Source organism: Apis mellifera, linkage group LG13 (assembly GCF_003254395.2).
Source record: "Apis mellifera strain DH4 linkage group LG13, Amel_HAv3.1, whole genome shotgun sequence".
In the NCBI taxonomy this organism is placed as follows: Eukaryota; Metazoa; Arthropoda; class Insecta; order Hymenoptera; family Apidae; genus Apis; species Apis mellifera.
This window is the reverse complement of record NC_037650.1, coordinates 5,174,653-5,195,315: the sequence shown is the minus strand read 5'-3', so window position 1 is coordinate 5,195,315 and position 20,663 is coordinate 5,174,653. Positions and strand designations below refer to the sequence as shown.

General features: G+C 44.7%; 2 protein-coding genes across 6 annotated transcripts in view; one reads left to right on the top strand and one right to left on the bottom strand.

The window, feature by feature from the left end:
• LOC410442 (DNA helicase MCM9) overlaps positions 1-5,467 on the bottom strand; it is an 80,980-nt gene extending 75,513 nt beyond the window's left edge. For both annotated transcript variants that reach the window (XM_006560405.3, XM_026444733.1), the window contains exon 1: positions 341-5,467. The gene's annotated coding sequence lies outside the window, so the exon portion shown is untranslated. The remainder of the gene's footprint in view (positions 1-340) is intronic.
• LOC725354 overlaps positions 1-20,663 on the top strand; it is a 95,089-nt gene that overhangs the window by 55,416 nt on the left and 19,010 nt on the right. For all 4 annotated transcript variants that reach the window (XM_016915919.2, XM_026444735.1, XM_026444734.1 and 1 more), the window contains exons 4-5: positions 19,360-19,570; positions 19,982-20,035. In XM_016915919.2, the coding sequence (XP_016771408.2) occupies positions 19,360-19,570; positions 19,982-20,035 (265 nt within the window). The remainder of the gene's footprint in view (positions 1-19,359; positions 19,571-19,981; positions 20,036-20,663) is intronic.

Below are 20,663 nucleotides of genomic sequence, written 5' to 3'. Positions count from 1 at the left end.
CCCTCCTCTCTCCGTTCCCCTCCTCCTCCCTTTTTTTCCATCCTCGAACTCTATCAGCATAACAATGCCCGTAAAATCGAGGCCATCGTCATGATGTTCATATCCATCCTACTATTTTTTTTAACTCTTCCCCTTTATTATTTTTTTTTCTTTTTATCGTATACCTATCACGCACACCGTGCATGTATATATTATACTAGCATATATATATATTCGATAACACACGAAAATAATACAAAAAAGAAAGAAAGAAAGAAAAAAATATTAAATTATCGAAGCGCAAACACGACAGAGAGATAAAAAATTTTATACATAGAATTATCGATGGAAAAATACTCACCATATCCGCGTTCCCAGACCATTTCATCAAATACTGGAAACGTTTCAAAGCAACTGCACGGTTATCCGTCGATATTCCCGTAAATCCATCGTCCATTATCAGCCGCGATCACCATGACAATGCAGAGTTACCGTTCCAAGTAGACGTCGTGATCTTGGACTCCTGGATTCTATACCACGGTTGTCCATACTGGGTTGGCCCCTCTCTCCCTCTCGCCGTTCCTAATCTTCGTGGGTATAATTCTAGACAGTTCGTCGAATAGCCCCGGGCGTTGCATTCGGGGAACGATTCGCGATTCTCCTTGTCTTGCGGTTAATAAACACTGTGGAAACTCCGCTGATCAGTCGTTCCCGGAGAATCGTAGCTGGGAAACTAGCTCCAACTTCCGGGATACCTACCTGCCCGCCATATTTCGAATCTGTCACCCATTGATTTCAACCCATTTCCCATCCTCCTCTCCTCCGTCTATCTCGCGCTCTGGATCCGAGAAATTATGGAGAAATTCGGGGAGGGAAATTTTCATTGAAACTCGTTTATACATTTTCGACTATTGGAATATTTCGAAATCCGGATATTTTCAACTCGCAAAACTCGTACACATATATATGTATCCTACGAACGACAAAAAATGTATAAATAGAGAAAAAGGAAGACAGAGAGAAAGAGAGAGGGAATAATCGAAGGACCAAAGCTCGTCCTTTACGAATTTCCACGGGGGCGAAAAAATCGTGCCGGTTGCGAGCTTTCCCACGAAGATTCCTCCCTCCCTCCCTCGATCCAAAGCCCCGATTCGGAAAACGTGCAACTGTAAGGTATCCTATACCGCCGTCTTTTCCGTGACTCGAATTTTATCGTTAAAAAACGCTTTGTTCCTTCCGCCATTTCCCGCCGCTAGTATTTTTCATCCTCGTTATCGTGGATCCTACCTAACGTTCGTGACCGTACGATTAATATTATACACACGGTGGGAAAGGGAAAGAAATTCGACTTACGTTGGCCGACGACGTATATCGATACTCGCATGCGAACGCGCGGTAAAACCATGGGAGAAGAGGGGGGAGGGATATTATTCTCGGTGTAAAATAAGAGAGAAGGAAAAGGTGGGTGGAAAGGGAGGATAAAATCGGGGCGTAAGAGGGTTTAATCGACCGTGTACCGGTTATTGCTACTGTGGATACCACGATCAGCGAATATCTAGACGCGGGGGCGTGGATCGCAATATCGAACCGGAGTGAAAACAGGGTCAAACTGATGACACCGTTCTCGTTGACGTGCCTCGCAGAGATTATTCCAACTAGCAGTTGGATCCCGACCTAAATACGACGTCAACCCCTTGTCCCTTGCCCCTGGAACGTCGTCGGATCTTCCCGTGACATTCGACGATTTTTTTCGTCGTTTGAAAGAAAAAGAAAAAGAAATAGAAAAAGAAAGAGAAAAGTTTCGCGATCGAGGAGTAAAAAATTTTTATTCTATCGGGTATGAAAAGATATGCGATCGAAGATTTTTACGAGAGCGGGCAACCTCGAGGGGGATTCGAGGTTTCCAGTTTTATACCATTTGCCCGATTCCCTGCCCAAGTATCACGGATCGCGAGGAGGATGAGCGACAATGTTTAGCGTTCATCTGGAATGCCCATAATCTGCAGGGTGGCGCTACCGAATGGCACTTTACCAGACGTTATTGTGCCCTGGATTACTTATACTTAAGCCGCGTGGGGAATCCTCGGGGAGACCTAATAAAACTGACAAAAGAACGGCGATGGCCGATGGAATTTATTCCGACCTTTGAATTTCAAATCGGCCGAGAGAAGACATTCGAACGAATCTGTTCCTCCTGTCTCTCTCTCGATATCTGTTTCACGTGTGTCGATCCGATTCGACCACGTATAAAAAAAAGATTCGCCCTTTCTTCCCGTTGAAAGAAAGAGCGACGATCGATCTATGCATCACTCATGTCGTATATAACTGTATATATATTTATGTATATATATATATCGTCACGAGTATCGTAATCCTGGTTCCACGAGATAAAGAGTAGAGCTTGTCGAAATGGTCGATTTACGATGGTAGTTCCCTTTATCAGATTTCCAAACACCATTTTCATCAGAGGCGGTCCGTATGATGGAGAATCACGTTTCTGGCAGTGCAAGGCCTTGCAACGGAGGGGAAGACAAGGGGCGGGGAAGGGGGATATCGGAGGAACGCGATGAAAAAGGAGAAATTGTCGGGCGTAGGTGAACCTATCGTGGAGCGCGCCATCCAGGCAATACCCGAGAAGCTTTATGAACGATTGGACTCGTATTTCCGACGGGAAAGTACATCACCGTGGACGTTTCCATGGCGAAAACAACGAGAGAGCGAAGCACCGCCGCGGCAACGAAGGAAATATGAAAGCTACGCCCGATCGAGCATATATATATATATTTCATAACTCACGAGAAGAACCGAGAGAATTCGGTGAAAAAGAAATCGTCACGAGTATCGTTTTTAAGTGGCCCGTGAAATCTCGCTCCCTCGTTGGGCTTATGCTCCTTTTTTTTTTTTTTCATTCCACGCGACGATCGGGTATTCCGCCTCTTTCAACGCTATTTTTTGAACGCGCTCGCTCGCGCCAATCTCTGGCAACCGACCAAGAAACTTTCGAGGCTGCCACGATCCAACCGCGGTACAGTAATGACCTCAAGGACGTTTTATCTCCAACCCTTTTTTCCTCCCCCTTCCCGCTTTCTTCGTCCCCTTTTTTACCACGTTCTCTCTCGTCTCCGCTCTGTCTCCTCATTCCCCTTTTTTTCTTTTTTTTCCACCGCTCCAGCACGATGGATTTTAAAAGCCATTTCATCGGCAATTTATGTCCGGATTCGGGCTAATTAGCCGGAGAATTGTTTGCGATTTCTCCCCTCCCCATCATCCTGCGCGTAATTAAGCCTGCTCGCGAAACCCGTAAAACAATAATAAATCCCGCTCTTCCTTCCTCTTCCCCCTCTCAACCGGTTATTGAAAAATTGCGTGGAAAATTCGGAAATCATAATCCGCGATACATAATCAGCCACGTCAATCGCGCGGTTTGAGATCCGATTGCCTCGAAAGATCGTGGTTCGATCGTTGTTTCCCCGATCACGTGACAGGCGGCGTGATAGAAACGAAACGCTTTGACGATTCCCCAACAGGGGAGGATCGTCCCCGCTTTTCCACCAGCGGGATGAAAGCAGGCGCAGAGAAAAACGCAGAGGAAAGAAAGCTTGACGCGGTTTACAGGGTATTACGCGCAATCCATACCGATGTAATCCCGACGCGCACCCTCCTTCCTCCTTCCCCCCTGGCCGAAGGTCGCGAGAAATTCCCGATGAGAATCGGCAAAGGGATCCACGGGGATACAGACCGCTGTTCCATATATGTATGCACGTGGTAATCCCAGCCTTGGAGGAGAATTCCTCGCGGTCTGGAAACCGGATTCGAATTCGAACGTTGCACGAACGTTTCTCGAATTAATTCGTTCCATCGGCAACGCGACATCTTTTCGAATGAGACGGTATCTCTTTCGCGGATTGGAATAAATTGGATAAAATGTTATATATATATACTTTTCGTTCGAAGCAAAGGACTTGGACTTATCGACCATTGTAAATTACCACGTGACTATCGTTGATGACAACGTGTGTATTTTCGCAACACTGTGTATCTAAAAAAAAGAAGAAGAAAAAAAGAACAGGAAAAAAGAAAAAAAGTCCAAATCCCTCGAGCAGGGATGGAACACGCGCGAAGAGTTTGCGAACCCGTTCCTCCTCGACAACGCGGTAAAAAAGAAATTTTCAAATCCCCTTTCAACAACGCGGTAAAACGCGGCTCTAAAATACGCATTACACACAAGTTACACACTCGTGCAACTTGGCGCGATCTTATGTACACCGCGTTGACTTTTTACACGGCCACGAGGAGGGAAACGAGCTTGTATCATGCGAACCGTGGCGAAGCCAACTTTTTGTTTCCTCCCCTTCCCCGACATATTAATCCCTCGAGCTATATGTAAATTAAAAATGGCTTTACGACGAGGGGGGAGGCGAGAAGAATTTTTGCAACAAGAATTAGCGGATAGTTTAGAGACTCGAGGAAACTTGGTCCCCTTTCTTTCGTTTCGCTCGCGCAAATAGTGGGACGATTTGCATGATTTATAAAAGCGGAATCCCTTCTCGAGTCGGGGGAGGAGGTGTAGTCAAGGTCAGTCGAAATTCACAAGGGAGAAAGGATCTCTCTCGCCGTGATTTCGACGATTCTCCTACATACATGCATGTCGTTATGCTAATACCGCGATCCTCCACCGGCAAGGAGGGGGAAGCAGGGTCGAATTTCGCAAAGAGGCCGGGCACAATGCGAGAGGAGTCTCGAACTCGTCTCAACCTCGATCTTTTCCCCGAGCTTTGAGCCCTCGAGGAGAGGGTGGCTTCTTTTTTTTCTTCTTCCTTGCGAGAATAACAACGTCTCGAGTACTTCGGGATAGTAATAATAATAATAATAGGGATCGTTACGGGGGCTCGAAAAGATGCAACTCGTCTGGAAAATTTGTCGGTAAAGGACTTAATTGCGAATCTCGCTAGCCGTTTTCGATTCGAGACCGATTTATTGTTTAATTCCAATAATTCCTGTGTTTCATCCGCCAGAAATTTGAATTGTTTGGAAGATTTTTAAACAACCTCGAGTGCCCTCCTCCATATCCCTTCGAGGATAAGAAAAATCCGAATCGAATCGTCGAATAACGCGTCAACAGTCGGACAGGTAGTAACGAGAGATAGGATACAACTTTTAATTGGCTAATTAAAAGGTTAAGGGGAGAGAAAAAACTAAAAAAACCAAAAAAAGAAAAGAAAAAAGAATAGAGAATGAGAAAAAATCTCGTAGACATCTCGTGGAGGCAGTCGAGGAGAAAACTTAGGTATCGAGTAGACGGTTCGACGAAGAAAACGAAGTTATAAATGAAGCCGGTGTGGCTCGAATAAAAATCAGGGGTTGAAGGTGGTTACGAGACCCCCGCGGCGGAAACCCGGGATGAAAACTCGATCAGCGTCGTCTTGGGTTTGCCGTGTTATCGAGGGGATGGGGGACAGAGGGGCGGACGGACGGAACGTCGTTTGAAGAGTGTCCAGCGATTTCTTCCACTCCCATTCCCCCTCCCCCCAAACACTCCTACGTATATACGTGTGTATATATATATATATATATATATATATACACAGCGTGGATATCGTAGCTTTCGAACAGATGAAGACTTTTGGTGTAAGGTGGAGGGTGGACATGGCCGTGGGTTGATTTCAAATGATCCTGGATTTGCAGGGGTGAATAAAAAAAGGAGGAGGAGAAGGGATCGTTCCACGGGAAAGTGAAATGAATTTCTCGTGACAGCCCCTCCTTCTTCTCGCTCCCTCCCCTCTCTCCCCCTTTCCTTTTGTTTCTCCCATTTCTTCGCCCATTCCTCTCTCGTTTCCTTGTTTTCCGAGGAACGATGCTTTTGCCGGCGGATCAGTTTTATACGAGTTGGACGAGATCAAGAGAGAATCGCGCGCGGGAAAAAGGAGAAAGGAGAAAGATCAAGCCCCAAGGTGGAGGAGGGGAATGGAGGAGGGGGAGGAAAATCCCGCGAGAACGAGAATTTCAATGCGGATCGGATAGCCGCGGATGATGATCGATCTTTTTCGATGGTTGGTTATCAGGAAGGCAGAGAGGTCGAAGAAAGTGCTTTGACCGTTTTCCCTTCCTTCGTTCCGTTGGATTTTCTTCCCCTTTTTTCGAGCCGGGGGGAGGGAGGAGGGATATGGCGGCTCGATGCTCTCGATCCGAACGAAAGGAAGAAGCTAAGAAGGAAATTTGTTAAAGGGAAACGAGATTTGATAATACCCCCTCCCTTTCCTTCAAACCCTTTTTTATTTCTTCACCTCGTTCCGAGGTCACGATTGGATTCTTCTTTCTATTCGACCGAAATGCCCAGTTAACCGAACGAGGGAGGGGCTTAGAAATTCGGGAAATTCTTCCCGGGTAACGATGCGAATTTCCATCGAAACGCCCTTATCGACGCCGATCGATTTTCTCGTTTACCCTTTGCCTTTCGTCGGGATCGCGGTTTTCGGGGATGCTGCGGTTTTCCGGCGTCGATTCGAGAAAATGGAATTTCTCTCCAAAGTTTCCAACAACTGGTATAAACCGGTCTCGTTTAAATCCGATTTTCTTCCCGTCCGCAAATTTTTCCGCTCACCAATCTAAATAAAATAAAAAAAAAAGAAAAAAGAATCGTGAAAAATTTCTCTTAGATAAATCTTAACAAAAACCATTGCCGAAAAAAAATTCACGCGGCGACCATCCACGAGAGTGACCACGAATAACGGAGAGCGGGGAGGGGAGTTGGCGGGAAAAGTTGTGCAATTGGGAGCAGGTGTCGCTGCGCGGGTGGTTGGGAAGGAAGTCGGGTGGTTCATCGATCTTTCTCGCGGGTTGTATCAGGACGGCATACCGCGGAGGCGTTCCAAGCCCTTTCCAAGCCTTTGTTGCCTCTTCCTCGGATCCTTTCTTCGCCCCCTCCCCCTCGAAAGCATCTGGTTTTGAAATATCCAACGCAGTGGCGAAGGATTCTCCTCTCCTTTCAATCCTTCCCCCCCCCTTGCGCGGATGCCGAGGATGAAGGAGGGCTTCGCCAAGGTGGGCAGAGAGGTATGCCGAGGCGAGGGTATTCGGCACAAAAGTAGTTTTTCCAAGGCACGGGGCGCGTTTGGCCGGCATCGAAGTTTCAAATGAGTTTCCTTTGAAATTTAACTCCCGCTCCGTGAAAGCAGCGTGAAAGCGCATCGACCGGCGCGCGTTATCCGGGGCTACGCCTCGTCCGAGGGAGAGCTGCTCGTCGAGGTGGTGCTGGTCGAATGCAAAATTGAAACTTCGCTCGCGATTTTCGCGCTCGATGAGGGGGAAAGGGTGAAATGCTGATAGATAGGGGAAGGATGGCAAAACGTTGCCTCTTGCCTCCGCGAAATAGTTTCGTATTCGTTTTTCCTCGCCTTCCCTTCTCCTTTGACTCGGGACTTGGTTCGAAAATTTTCGAGAAAACTTTGTTTCCCTCCGAAAAAAACGTTTCACTCCATGTTTTCTCGGCGCAGTAGAGTTTGTTCATAATTGAAAATTTAGGTGCAGCTTTGTAAATTGAAAGAGCACTCGAGAGAGACTTTAATGGAATTGTTGTTAGCCGTGATTGTTAAGGGACGTGAACGAGGAGGGAAGAATTAAGGAGAGAAGGACGAGGAGATAGACGAGAAATAAGCTGAGTCAACGGATTCTTGCAGATGATCCTGGTATTCAGTCTCCGGAAAATTATTGGGTAATCCTCTTTCATCGTAATAATACAGTACAAACGATGGGAGGCAGATATATTTCATAATCTTCCGACGGTGTTCTCCATCCTGCTTAAAGGGAAACGGTTTCTCAACTTTCCAGTCGAGTTAGCCGACCGGGGAAACGGTAACGCGTGTATCGATCATGGAAAAAAAATTTTCCACCAGCAAACCAGTTTAACGTTTCTTCCAAAGAGAAATTACGAGATAAATCCTTTTCTTTATTCCTCCTTGTTTCACCTCCTCTTCCGACGATAGAAAAGGATATTTTCTTCGAGAGAATTTGCGGGAAAAATCCAAAAGTTCCATCTTTGAGCTTCCATCCGGAGGGAAAAAAGAGAAAACGATAAAGTTTTGTTAAATAATATCGCCTCGTAGAGAAAGTGGGACAAATAATAACGATAGACCCAACGTAATCGGCCGCTCTCGATCGTCTAATCGGCTCTCTCGTACGAGAATTCTCGATACTATGGCGTTAAAGTAAGCGGGGGCGGAGAGAATCGGTGGTGAATTACACCGTAGCGGAAACGGAAGATGCCCCTAAGCCGAGTTCGAAGCTCTGGTTAAATTTTAAACGAAAGTGGAACAGAGTTTGCCTTAAGTCAGGTTTACTGGACTTAGCCAAGGAATTTCGCCGACGATAATTAACGGCGGATCTTAGAGCGTAGAGGAGATGTATCTATAAGTGGATCCAAAATGACAAACGTCCTCCACCGTTTTCTCGCCTCTCCATCTCCAATTGTTCAAGCTCGATTCTACTCTCGGTAGATCGATACCTTCGAAATTGTGTGCAATCTTCTTCTTCGTTTCCCTCCTTTTTTTCTTTTTTTTTTTTTTTATTAATTACTAGTTATTTTCACGGGGAACAGTTCACGGAAATTGAGATGGAATTGATTCCGACGGAATCATCGATATCGAAATATTTATTTCATTTCGTTTGTGGCTGCACGCTGTCGAAATTAATAATCAACAAGTTACAGAGCGGAAAAACGATGCGCTGTTTACAACAACACTCTTCGATGCATCTGTGTATATGTATATTCCGCGCCGCACGGAATCGATGATTGCTCGTAATTGACGCCGATACGCGAATAACAATTTTTAATTGAGCGAAATTCATTAAATGGAAGTTATTCGTTATTATTTATTATTGTTGGGAATATCAGAGATGCGTGGAAAGAAAGGAAAGAAGCGAAAATCGAGGTTGTTATTTCGAGTCGAGAAATTATTCCACTTTTTTTTTCAATGTCGCCGGGATGGAAGCTGAATCAGATATTCGGTATTGTGGAAAACGCCATCGGTAGACCGGACAGCCACTTACCGGACGGGACAGAAAAATTGTAGCCTATTCCCCGGCTTGAAAACGTTGAAAGCGTATGAAATAAAAATTCATAGGCGGGCCGGCGGATATTCCATCTCTCCGCTCTGACACGCAATTTTCGTCCTCCATCCTGTGTGTGTCGATGCCGCGCGTTGCCACCATCCTGGAAATCGTGCTTGCCTCGCCTTGCCCGCCCGCTCGCGGGACGAAACGATAAATGTCGTCCTCATTACTCAAAAATATCAGCCGTATCAACGTTCAACCGCTTCGTTTACTCGGATTAATGGATACACGGAACACTCCCTATCAAGACAAATTTCCCTTTTCCCACTTTTTTATCCCCTTGTTATCGCCGAAAAATCGGGCGATCCTAACCCCTCCCTCCCCCTTTTTTCTATTTTGCCCGAAAAAACGAACGAAACGGAAGAAAAATAAAAAGAATAAAAAAAAAAAAAAAAAGGAATGAAAATCCGGAGAAATGACTTTTCAAATTTACGACAATTGCGTGGATCCAGCTGTTGGTCAGCGCTGGACGAAACTCGACACGCACCCCGTGAATTTCATTCGTTCAACCGAGCAATCAGGCGACAACCGTCATTCTTTGCCCGGGACCGTGCAATTTGGAAACGCGGAAAAATAAGCCCGGACACGTTACACCGCGCCCCAACGACATTCCACCTCGTAAACCCTTTTCATCGTTCCTTTGTCTATTTTTCGTCCCGCGTATTTCTCGTTTCCTTCTTATTTTTTTTCCACTTTTCAACACCGTTTCAAAGATCCTCGAGGGAAAAGCTGTATTTTGTTACAGGACACGAGAGATATTATAATAAACGCGCAAATGTTTTTTTTACACAATTTCACTCGACCCTTTCTTTCTCGCATTATTGAACGCTTGGGAAATTGAAATTGAAAAATTTCACGAAGTTATATTATACATGCTGGGAAAGAACGGTTACTTTACTCCAAGGAACGGAGAAAATTCATCATTTCGACTCGAATTTCGAGCTCGAGTGATAAGTTCACGGTAAGTAATTACGGTAAAACGGAATTGCGGAAAATAAACGACGAAATAAACGACGCGCAGAGAAGCGTTTCTCATACGTGTTTCCTTGAAGTTAGTTTCCAATCGATCGCGAATTTCTTGTTTGTCATTCTTCTTTATTATTCATCGAAGGAAATAATTAATAAGAATAAGAAACTCGGACGAGAACACGATCGTTTTTCATCGTCCTAATTGAACGGAGAAAAAAAGCAACGATCGATTTATTTATTAATACGATTTCCATTGGAAATCATATTAATATTTTCAATCGTCAATACTTTCTGCATGGCAAAATAATATAATTTCGGCGCGAGTAATTTCGAATTAAATAGACGTGAAATTACTCGAGTTATTAACGTTAATCGCTTATTGTTAGTGTCCAACTGTACAGATGAAATATTCATTATCCATTCAGAGACATCGTGAATGCATAAAATCTCATTATATAATCTATAAAGTGTATTTTTGCAATACGCGAATAAAAGTATTCTTTTTCTATCGTTGATTATCATCGAGCTAAATTGTATCGTTTAAAAATCGTGTCGCGAATAAGATGAATATATTTTTAAAAAATTGTATCGTGAACAAGACGAATCTCGAGATATATTTTAACAATAAAGCGTTAAAAAAACAAGTCAATAATTCCTTCATCGTCATCGCAGTTCGTTATCGCGTTATGCCGATCGAAATTGTATCGTTTAAAAATCGTGTTCGTGAATAAGATGAATCTCGAGATATATTTTTAAAAAATTGTATCGTGAAGACGAATCTCGATATACGATATATTTTAACAATAAAGTTAAAAGGACGCAAGTCAATAATTCCTTCCGTCATCGCGGTTCGTTATCGATCGCGTTATGCCGATCGTCGATCTCGCCGCAGATCGTATAGCGATTATATCGGCTTGTTCGCGGGAAATATCATCGACGAAATAATTTATATAATGCACCGTGTAACGATCCCGCAGCGAAAAGTCAAACCGCAAAATGTCGTATAAAAGAATTCGGTCACGAGAGTCGCTTCGAAAACAAAAAAAAAAAAAAAAAAGGAAAAAGAAAAACAAATGTAACATTCTCCTATGTAATTGAATTCGAAGCATTTCATGCGCATCACTTCACACAGATTCAATCTCGTTTGTTCGAAAAGGAACGGTTGAAACGGGCGAGGGGGGAAGAGGGAGGGAAAAAAAGGAAAAAAAAAAAACAGAATGGAACGACGAAACGACGACGATCAAATTCTCGATGACTTTTCGAGAAGAAGAATTTCCTTCCTCGCGCCAATTATTAAGACGTTGGAAACTGAAGAAGTTGAAGAAAGGAAATGGAAGGTGAAGTGGCTCGAAAGCGGTCTCATCAATATGCAAAATGCAAGACTCGTGAGGGGTGCACGCGTAGAGTCCCTCGTGCCTCTCTCTCCCTCCCTCCCTCCCCATTTATATCCGACAGGCAGCCATGCTGAATTCAACCATCTAACCCTTTCAGAACCTTGCCATCACCCTCGCCATCACCTTTGTCCCTCCCTTATGTTTCCTTTTTACGCACTAGTTGCGCGACGAAAGCGTTTACGACGATTGTCACGATCTCTATAATTCGTTCGCAGTTCACACTTTTTTCTTCTCTTATAAGATATATAAAATATATAAAGTATAAAAAAAAGAAAAAAAAAGCCATGTCCGTTCGAACATTTCGCGTCTTCTCTCAGAGCGAAGAAAGGAAAAAAGCAAGAGGCAAAAAGAAAGGGAGAAGGAAAATACATTTACCGGCAGAATTCACTTCACGCATTTTCTCCGTGACGTAATCGCCACAGCTTGGCGGCTTACTCTACCACGATCCACTTCTATTTTCACTTTCCATCGCTATCCGCTTCAGGCGAATCAAGGGGACGATACTCCTTCCTCTTTCTCTTTCTTTCCTTCAGGCTTCCTTTCTTCTCTTCCCTATTGCTCTACTCCCCCCCTCCCTCCACTTTATAACACTACAATCCCCGCGACGCGCTCCGGCAAGACCTCTTTGATGTCCTAATGAAGTTAGCTCGCTAAGAAACTGCGTCGACAGTTAGATTTCCCCCTTCCACTCTTTCGCTTTCCTTGCACGTTTATCAAAGCTGCATCATCCAGCAAGTCAAAGAAAGAGACGAAAGATCACTCTTTTTAATTCTCATTCACGAGAGAGTCTCTTATAGCTTCCTCTTTCGCGATCGAATCGTACATTACGGATCTCTCTCTTTTTTATTTTTTTTCTTATCCATCTCGCCTTACCTACTCGCATTCTCAAGCTATTGCGAGGCATAAAAAGATGACGAAAGGGAAAGATGAAGAAAGGGAAGGATGAGAGGGAGTGGCATTAGTTTCAAACTATTGAATTTCAAAAAATGACGAGCGTGAACGCAACAAAAACGTTTTTGAAGAATTAATACACGCCTTAAGGAGAGGAGTGGAGACGTGAGATTGCGCCGCGATGATAATAATAAATTCAGATGGGAGAGGCCGGGATAATTCTCGCTAGCTAGAAATGCTACCCTCTTTCTGGATCGCGGAATGTCGGCGATGACGACGAACGATAATTCGACCCGAATCCAAACTTCTCGCGCGACTTCTCCTCCTTGAGAACGTTACTTATCGCGGATATAACGAACATCGCCCCCTCCCCTCGAATACCACCAACCCCTGAGAAGAGAAGAGAGATCCTCGGTTATTTTTCACGAATTTGAAATGTAAATTTCGCGATACGAGCTCGTTGCTCCTTCCTTCTACCTCCACCGGTTAAATTCAAATACCGAGAAATTCAATCGATCGCGCGAAAAAGGAGGATGTATTACGCGTTTATGTTCGAAATATTAACGAAAGGACGAGATTCCACGAAAACTAAGAGATTCCAAGTAAAAGATTTTGAAAGGTTTCCTTCTCTCTCTCCTCTTCGTCGCAAAGATTCCTGGGAAAGATTTTAATATTCGTATTTTCGTATTCTTTTAACGTTCTTAAATGTGGTTTTTTTAAAGAGAGAGAGAGAATTAATTGAAACACGCGCGACACGAGGAATCATGACTCGATGTCCTCGAAATAACTTGCAGTTAATCGACATTATCGCGATAAAAATGAACGTGATGAAATTTGTGAACCGAGAGTTTCAATCGTACGATTGAGAAATAAGAGGGAGAGAGAGAAAATAGGCGAAAAAATTCGAAAGGAATTTCTAAACTTTGGCAAAGAATAATCGAAGGGATCACTGTGGAAACCTTGAAATCCGAAGGGGAATAAAATGGCAATCGTTTCTGGTTGCGTGCATGCAAACAGCCCGCCATTTCTATGACCCTTGTGTCTTCGAATTCTCTCCAATGGGACGGAACGGGGAACACGGTGTTCGTCTTTCTACCTTCGATTTTACGACCGACTTAAAACCCACTCCTCGGGATCTTATCCTTGTACAAGCAGAGAGAAGAGATTTTCGAATCTTCGTCGAAATCTTCACCTCGGCTTTGAATTTCTTCCCCTTTGAATTCTCTCGAATTATACTTTTACGCGAAATTTTCGAATTCGCACAATTTCATTCTCGTTTCAGTTTAACTATATCCGTGGTGCTGGCTGGTTCCATCTTTTTCGTGATATTTTTATGCTTCAAATCCTTTCGAATCGTGAAGAAGCAAGACATTAGAAGGGCATGGTTAATCGAACGGTATTACCGTCTAGGCTAAAGCAACGTGTGGCGCAAGAAAGGTAATCGATAAAAGCTCAGTGACCCGGGACCGTTGTTGGTCACAGATTAGTTTAGGTTAGTCGGGGTCAGGTTTACGTGGCCGCGCCCACATTTCATCATCGACGGTATCGATATGCTCGTTAAAAAAAAAAATTGGCGATAATCGAACAATAACTTTCGAGCTTTGCGTCGAATCGAGTCTGAATGAATGAACTTTTATATCCGCTCGTCTCGAAACGGACAATCCCCCCTTTTTCCCTTCATTTTCGAAAAAATGAAGCGACGAGAAACAAAAAATTTCGAGGGGATAAAAAATAAAAAAGAAAAAAAGAAAAAGTCTCGATTGATTTTTTTCACGCAGTGGCGTGAACGCGTATACAGTTGGCACACTTGAATGAACGGATGGAATAGAAATCGATACACGCCGAGTTAATTATTCGATCTTCGACGATTTCGAGAGCGTCGTGGTTGTCGAAAGCTGGAAAAAAAAAATCACGAACGAGCAGCACTGGTCGGCCCGCGTAATCCGCTTTGACGGATAGACGGCCTGTGTATGTCGTTTCTCGCGTCGGCGACGCAATTTTTTTCACGAACGATATTCGACTTTTCTCGATAAACGAAATCGGATTAAAAAACGGACGGCAAGCATTTTCGTATCGGTTGACGCAAAAAATTATCGACTTCCCTTCTCTGCGATTCCCTCTGTATTCCAACGTTAATAGTGTCTTGCTTCGCGATAAATCTCATTGATTTTATCTTAAAGAAGATCGTATGAAAAAAATTAGAAAAAAAGTGGAAACGCGAGTGGAAATAGTGTCCTACTTATATTGCTACATATGTATGTGTATATATGTTTCGAACACTATTATCGTTATTCTAATTCTTCCGAAGTTATTAAATATTAAAAATTCCTCGACGAGAGAACGAATGAATTGAAAGTAAGTTGAAATATCCAGGTGCAAGGGGTAAAAAAAAGTGACGAATAATTCCATAAAATTATTCGACAGTCGCGAACAATTAACGAATGAAAAATCGAAGGTTTGGTGGTTCGCGTTTCCGGGGACGCGGCTCCAAGAATTATCCGACAAGTTCCATTCATCGAAAAGTTCCGGCGAGAGTAAATCCGTGACGGGATCGAGCGGATTCGGATTCAAAAGCGAGGATAATGGTATCGTGGTCCGGAAGGAAGCGTACGAGAGCAATTCTTATTCTCTTCTCGCCGCCGTTGGAAAGAGAGTAAATAATTTAGCCAAAGAACAGTGATTCGATTGTACGATTCGATGGTCCATCGTTGAGAAACCCATCAACTTTTCCCTCCCTCCTCCCCCAACTTTCAGTTTCTCCCCACTTCGGCAAACGAGGGGAGGGGTGAGAAGGAAGTTACACATTATTCATCGTGAAACTTCGCTCCGACGTCCGTTTCCAACGGAGAGAGATCGGGAGATGAACGCGTTAGAACGTGGAAAAAGCGTCGACGGACGAACGTCGGATGAATCGCGTTTAACGACAACACCTCGTTACTTTTTCAATTTCTCTCGAATCCCCTCCGCCCCTCTCTTTCGTTTCGAGAAGAGCGAAACACGGCCGAGCGAAATTTAATCGAAGAAAATAAATCGGAATCGCGCGCGCAGAATTCGTTTTGTCCCAGATTCGCGTCTTGCCAGCCAGTCCAGGATTGAACCCCCGAGATTATTACTTCACAGTCAACAATCTCTCGACGAAGTCGGAGACTCGGTTATTAACTACATTCACACTCTCGGCGAACACTCTGAACCTCTAAACTTTCTTGAAAACGTGGTAGCAGTCAGTCTTTCGCCAACAAATTCTATTCAGGGGGTGGATCACCTCCTCTGCTGCCACCTGTTACAAATACATAATCCCTGTACAGGCAAAAATCTGTCGCGCTTTCCGGATCCCCGGCTCCAACGAGAAACCCTTCTCCTCTTTCGAAATGCATCGAAGCGGATCGACCGAACTTTTCAACAACTGTTCCACCCCCAAAAATCAGCAATCCTTTGATCCGTTAATCCAACTTTCCACCATTCTTTCCCCATTCTCTTCCGCGTTTCCCAACTTCCTCTCTCTCCTGCTCTTTCTCCACGGAATTGAAAGAAAAGAATTCTCCCCTCTCCCTCGGATTCGTTTCAAAAAGATTCATTTCGCGCGGAGAGAAGGGACGTTTACAAGGGATCAGGGAGAGGAAGCAGGAAGAAAATTTCCTCGAACTCGAGCTTCCTCGCGGCAACGCGGAAACGTGGTCTAATTTAAGAAACGGGGAGGGAAGAATCGTCGGTGTCGGTATGTACGTAGTACGGTCGATCCCCGGCCAAACGGGGGTTGCGAGGGGGTTGAACGCCGGCCATAAGGCAGTTCCTCCTCGAGGAGAGGAGGAGCGCGTACAACGAGCAGCGAGGCTCGTAAGATTGCGGTGAAACGACTTGGTAGGAGGTTGCATTTTTATCCGGTTCCGGTGTCGACGTAGCAGATGAAAGCGGTTATGTCGGCTCCCGTATATTGCGCCCGTCCTTTTGTCTCCCCGCGCGAGCAAACACATCCCCTCGCGCACTCTCCTTCCATCTCTCTTTTTCTTCCGCGCTCGCCTTCGACCTCAAAGCCGCTTCTATTTCTGCCCCCCCATCCTCCTCGCGCGGCGAATCGTATACTCGAGTAAACTGGCATACGACCAAATGCCGTGATACACCGTACATTCTTCCCACCACCTCCACCCTAACGTTATGACCCACCCCCTCCGCTAAACTGCATCCCACCCGCGTGGACCATTACGCTCTCCCCCGTGTGCCGCTTACGTTATTATTGTATAAATCAGCCGCACACGGCGTTGAATTTTCTTCTCGTTACGTCCCTCCTTATCCCCCTCCACCTAGAATCGATACCTTCCTTCGAGCAACCTTTCCTTTTCTTTCTTCTTTCCCCCGTCTCTCTCCCGCGACTTTCATTTTTTCCAAGATTGTTTTCTTCCGGGATTGGAGGGAGGTCTATCCTATGCCAAGATTGAAATTAAACGGTGAGCAGGAGGTGAGAACAATGTTCTTGAAATTGATGAGACGAAGGCGGAGGGGAGAAGTATATATATATTAATACGTACGAAAAACGATTCCAGGATAGGATTATTCTGGAGGGAGGAGAGAAAAAATGCGAAGAGAGAGAGAATTGGTAGCGTCGTGTGTATCGGAAACGGTGGTTTGCCCGGCATCGATTTAATTACCGATTAATCCAAGCTTCTTTTGTTCCACACTCTGAATAATATCTACTCCCCCGTCCGACGGGCATGGCCGGTATCGCCACGCTTGTTTTAATAACAACGATAAATCTACGGATGGCTGAACCGAGTATCCGAGGCAGGGGGTTTTGGTATCTCTTTTTGTCACTGCCGGATTATTGCGTCCCCCCTCTCCTCCCCGTCCGATCTTGCAACGAAAACGTCGCCGACCGACTTCCCGATCTCGCTTCCCTCCTCCCTGGATTCTACGACATTATTAAAAATCGGGAGGGGGAGGAGGGATCGATCGCAATTTAGATTCTTCGTCTTTTCCGCCATTTCGATTTCATTCCTCTTCTCCTCCGCCGCCCCTCCCCTTTTTGTCCCAAACAAATCATTCGATTCGATCGTTCATCCTGTCCTTGCTTTCTCTCTCTCTCTCTCTCTCTCTCTCTCTCTCTCTCTCTCTCTCTCTCTCCCTCTTTCGTGTAACGACCGATAGATAAAATGGTAACTCTGGATGCAGATCGGAAATGACTGCAACCCGATAACCGGATATCTAATATCCCACCCGTTTGGCTCGAACGTTGAAAAATACGAGCATCGGATAAGGGCGGTGTTCAGTGACCATATTCGACATCAACTTCGTCGTTGTCCCTCGCTCCTCCTCCTCCCCCATCGGTTCTCGTTCTTCAAAATGGTTTCCATTCTCTTCAAGATCGCGAGAAAATATTAATCGCGGACGGGGAAAAGCGCGGCGCGATCCCTTTCTCGAGCACACTCGGCGTGTTACTCTCGAGCAAGAGGGTCGTCGCTTTTGCAAACTTTTGCTCATAACAAGACGAACGGGACACAGACTTTTGAAAGAGAATGGATAATCAGAAGGAATTACATAGAGCTCTCTTCCCTCTATTTTCTTTTCCTTTCTTTTCGAAACGTCCTTGTCTTGCTTCAACAATGGGATGATGCATCGTTATCGAGGGATCGTTTGTTGTTCGTCAATTAAGTCGAGTTATTTTCTTCCTTTTTTAACGATTCGACGATTACAAACCACCGGTACTCGTTCGAGTTTTTTTTTTTTTTTCGAAGGAAGAGAGGAAGGAAGAAACGAAGAATGAGATCCTCCCTTAGCAATAAAGGACGAAATTGTTCGCCCTGTGGGAAGGATGCATTCGATGCATGGTGGAAAGAAAACTCATAAGAATTGATGAACCGTGGGAAGCGTAGGAAATAGTTCCCGAGTTGGGGAAACTCGTGAATTTGAACCGAGTAATCAGTAAACTCCCATTACTCGCCCCCTTCCTCCCCAACCAGAACTGTGTGTGTGAGTATGTGTGTGTGTGTGTGTGTGGAGTGGAAAGGGGTTGAGGATTAATTATTTAGCCCGGAGCAATAAGATACGTCAAAGGTGGAACAGAGAACCGCCGGACCGGTTCATTGCTGCGTTTTATTAATGGTACTTTTCCAGCGACAAGAAAATCGCCATTTTATTCCCACCGGCAAGAAAAGAGTAATCGTATCGTATATTAAGTTGAGCTGGCGTTTGAATTATCCCCCGAATTATTGTCGTTGGCCACGATAAAAATAGTTAAAAAACAGGACTAGTTCGGTTAATCAAATTATAAACGTACGCGTAAACGTGATAATCCGGTGAAAGTATCCTTTCCGATACTTTATACAATTTGTATAACGTTCCAATTCTCCATTCCTCTCTCCCCCCCGAAACGAAAGAAATTTTCACGCTTTCGCTCCATTAAATTCCTCCTTACAATCCACCCCGTTCACCCTTTCGCCCCAACTTTCTTTTAACAGTCTCTATCCTTTATCTCGGCCATAAGGTAACGACGTCGTAACACGTTACTATGTTATGTATTACGTCGCTCGTAACACGGGTGTGAAGTAGCTAGGCGGGAAGGAAATAAGTCGTAAGAGAGCGCTGATTTACGGAGCGCGAGTGTGCATTCCTTCGGGCTACCGTTTTAAAAGGGTTTAGAGACCGCGGCTCGTACCAACCTTACCCCGTCCAACAACCACCCCAAATGGCGCGTCGTCGCGTTGACAAATTCTCGTCATTAGACTCGGTAATTTCTCGCGTTCCCATTGAAATTGTGCTTACAAACGAAAAGAGAAGAATTTGGAAAAAAGCGTTTTTCGAAGACGAGCTCTTTGAGGAAAGAAAAAACCGAGAGAGAGAGAGAAGTGAATTCGTAATAATTTTCGGAACCAAGTTGAAGTTGATTTTAAATCGTTTTATAAATCCTTTTAAATGTTCCTGGCGCAAAGTAATTAAGAATCATCCTCGAGGCAATTCCGTCGTTTAATGCGACGGTAATTCCATCAGGATGTAATTTCAACGTGCTGGCCGGCCGGCCTTGTTTCAGGTGTCCTGGATGAGAAGCAAGGACCTTCACATTCTCACGTCAGGAAACACCCTGTTCAGCTCGGACGCGAGATTCGGACCTCTGCACACACCGGGTAGCGACGCGTGGACTCTCAGGCTGGACAACGCGAGGAAGACGGATTCGGGCAAGTACGAATGCCAGGTGAACACCGAGCCCAAAATGATGTATGCTGTTCAGCTGTCCGTGCGAGGTAATTGCACTTCCTCTCTTTCTCTCTCTCTCTCTCTCTCTCCCCCTTTTATTTAAATCCGCCCGCTAAATTGAATTGTCCTTAAACCGGAGCTTCGTTTAATAGCTTGACCGAGCGCTAACCTCGTTGAATATTTTCCCATCCTCGATCCTACTCTTCCTCCTCCTCTCTTCCAACTGCGATTTTTAATTATATGGTAATGCTTGGAAATACGAATGTAACGAGAGTACGGGAGAAAGAAAAGAAAAAGCACGAACGAGCACGCATTGCACCAAATCCCCGTCTTTCGACGTTATTTATCCGGTTACGAAATTCGGATTCGACCGTACGCGCACGTGTCTTTCTCTCTGTGTGTGTGTATGATAAAATAGTACATATATATATATGTGAATCCATTGTTCGTTTTTCCAGATCCTGACAAACCGGAGGGCTACGACGAGCCGCATTCTCAGCAGACGCGAATAAGTAAGTGAAGCATCGTGAAAACGAAGGTTTATTTTTGGTCGGATAGTTACAACGCTTGTGCACGTACCATTAGTTCCACGGGTTTCCATCTCAGGGGGTGTCTCCCTGCATTGTGTCGAGGGATTCGAATAGAGTACACGTGGATAAATTTAAAGACCGCCGGCCGGTCTAATTTCACATCACGGCATTTGTCAAATTAAATTTAAATGAAGCCGGGCTTTGCCGGGAGACGCAATGTCACGAGGGCGAGGGGGCGAATAAACACACTCCTATGTTTTTATATGAACGTCAGGGATGATTAAAAAATATTTTTAATCAAAATCCCGGCGATAAATCGTCGCCACGAGCCCCCCTCCCCCCGCGCGCGCGCTTTTATTGCATATTTCTCCGATTCGGTATGACAGATGTACATATGTCGACGATGCAATGAAAACTTCATTGCAAGTTTTCCTCGTGTCAATCCATTTGTGCAAAATTAATCCCCGCGTTCTCTCGTTTTCTTTTTTTTTTTCCTTTTTTTTTTTTTTTAATTCGAATCAATGGCACGAACGGTCCAATAGAATGGGATAAAATCTCCGCTGGTTATATAAATTCTCGGCTCGTCTTTGGACGAATGCAAGATTTTGCA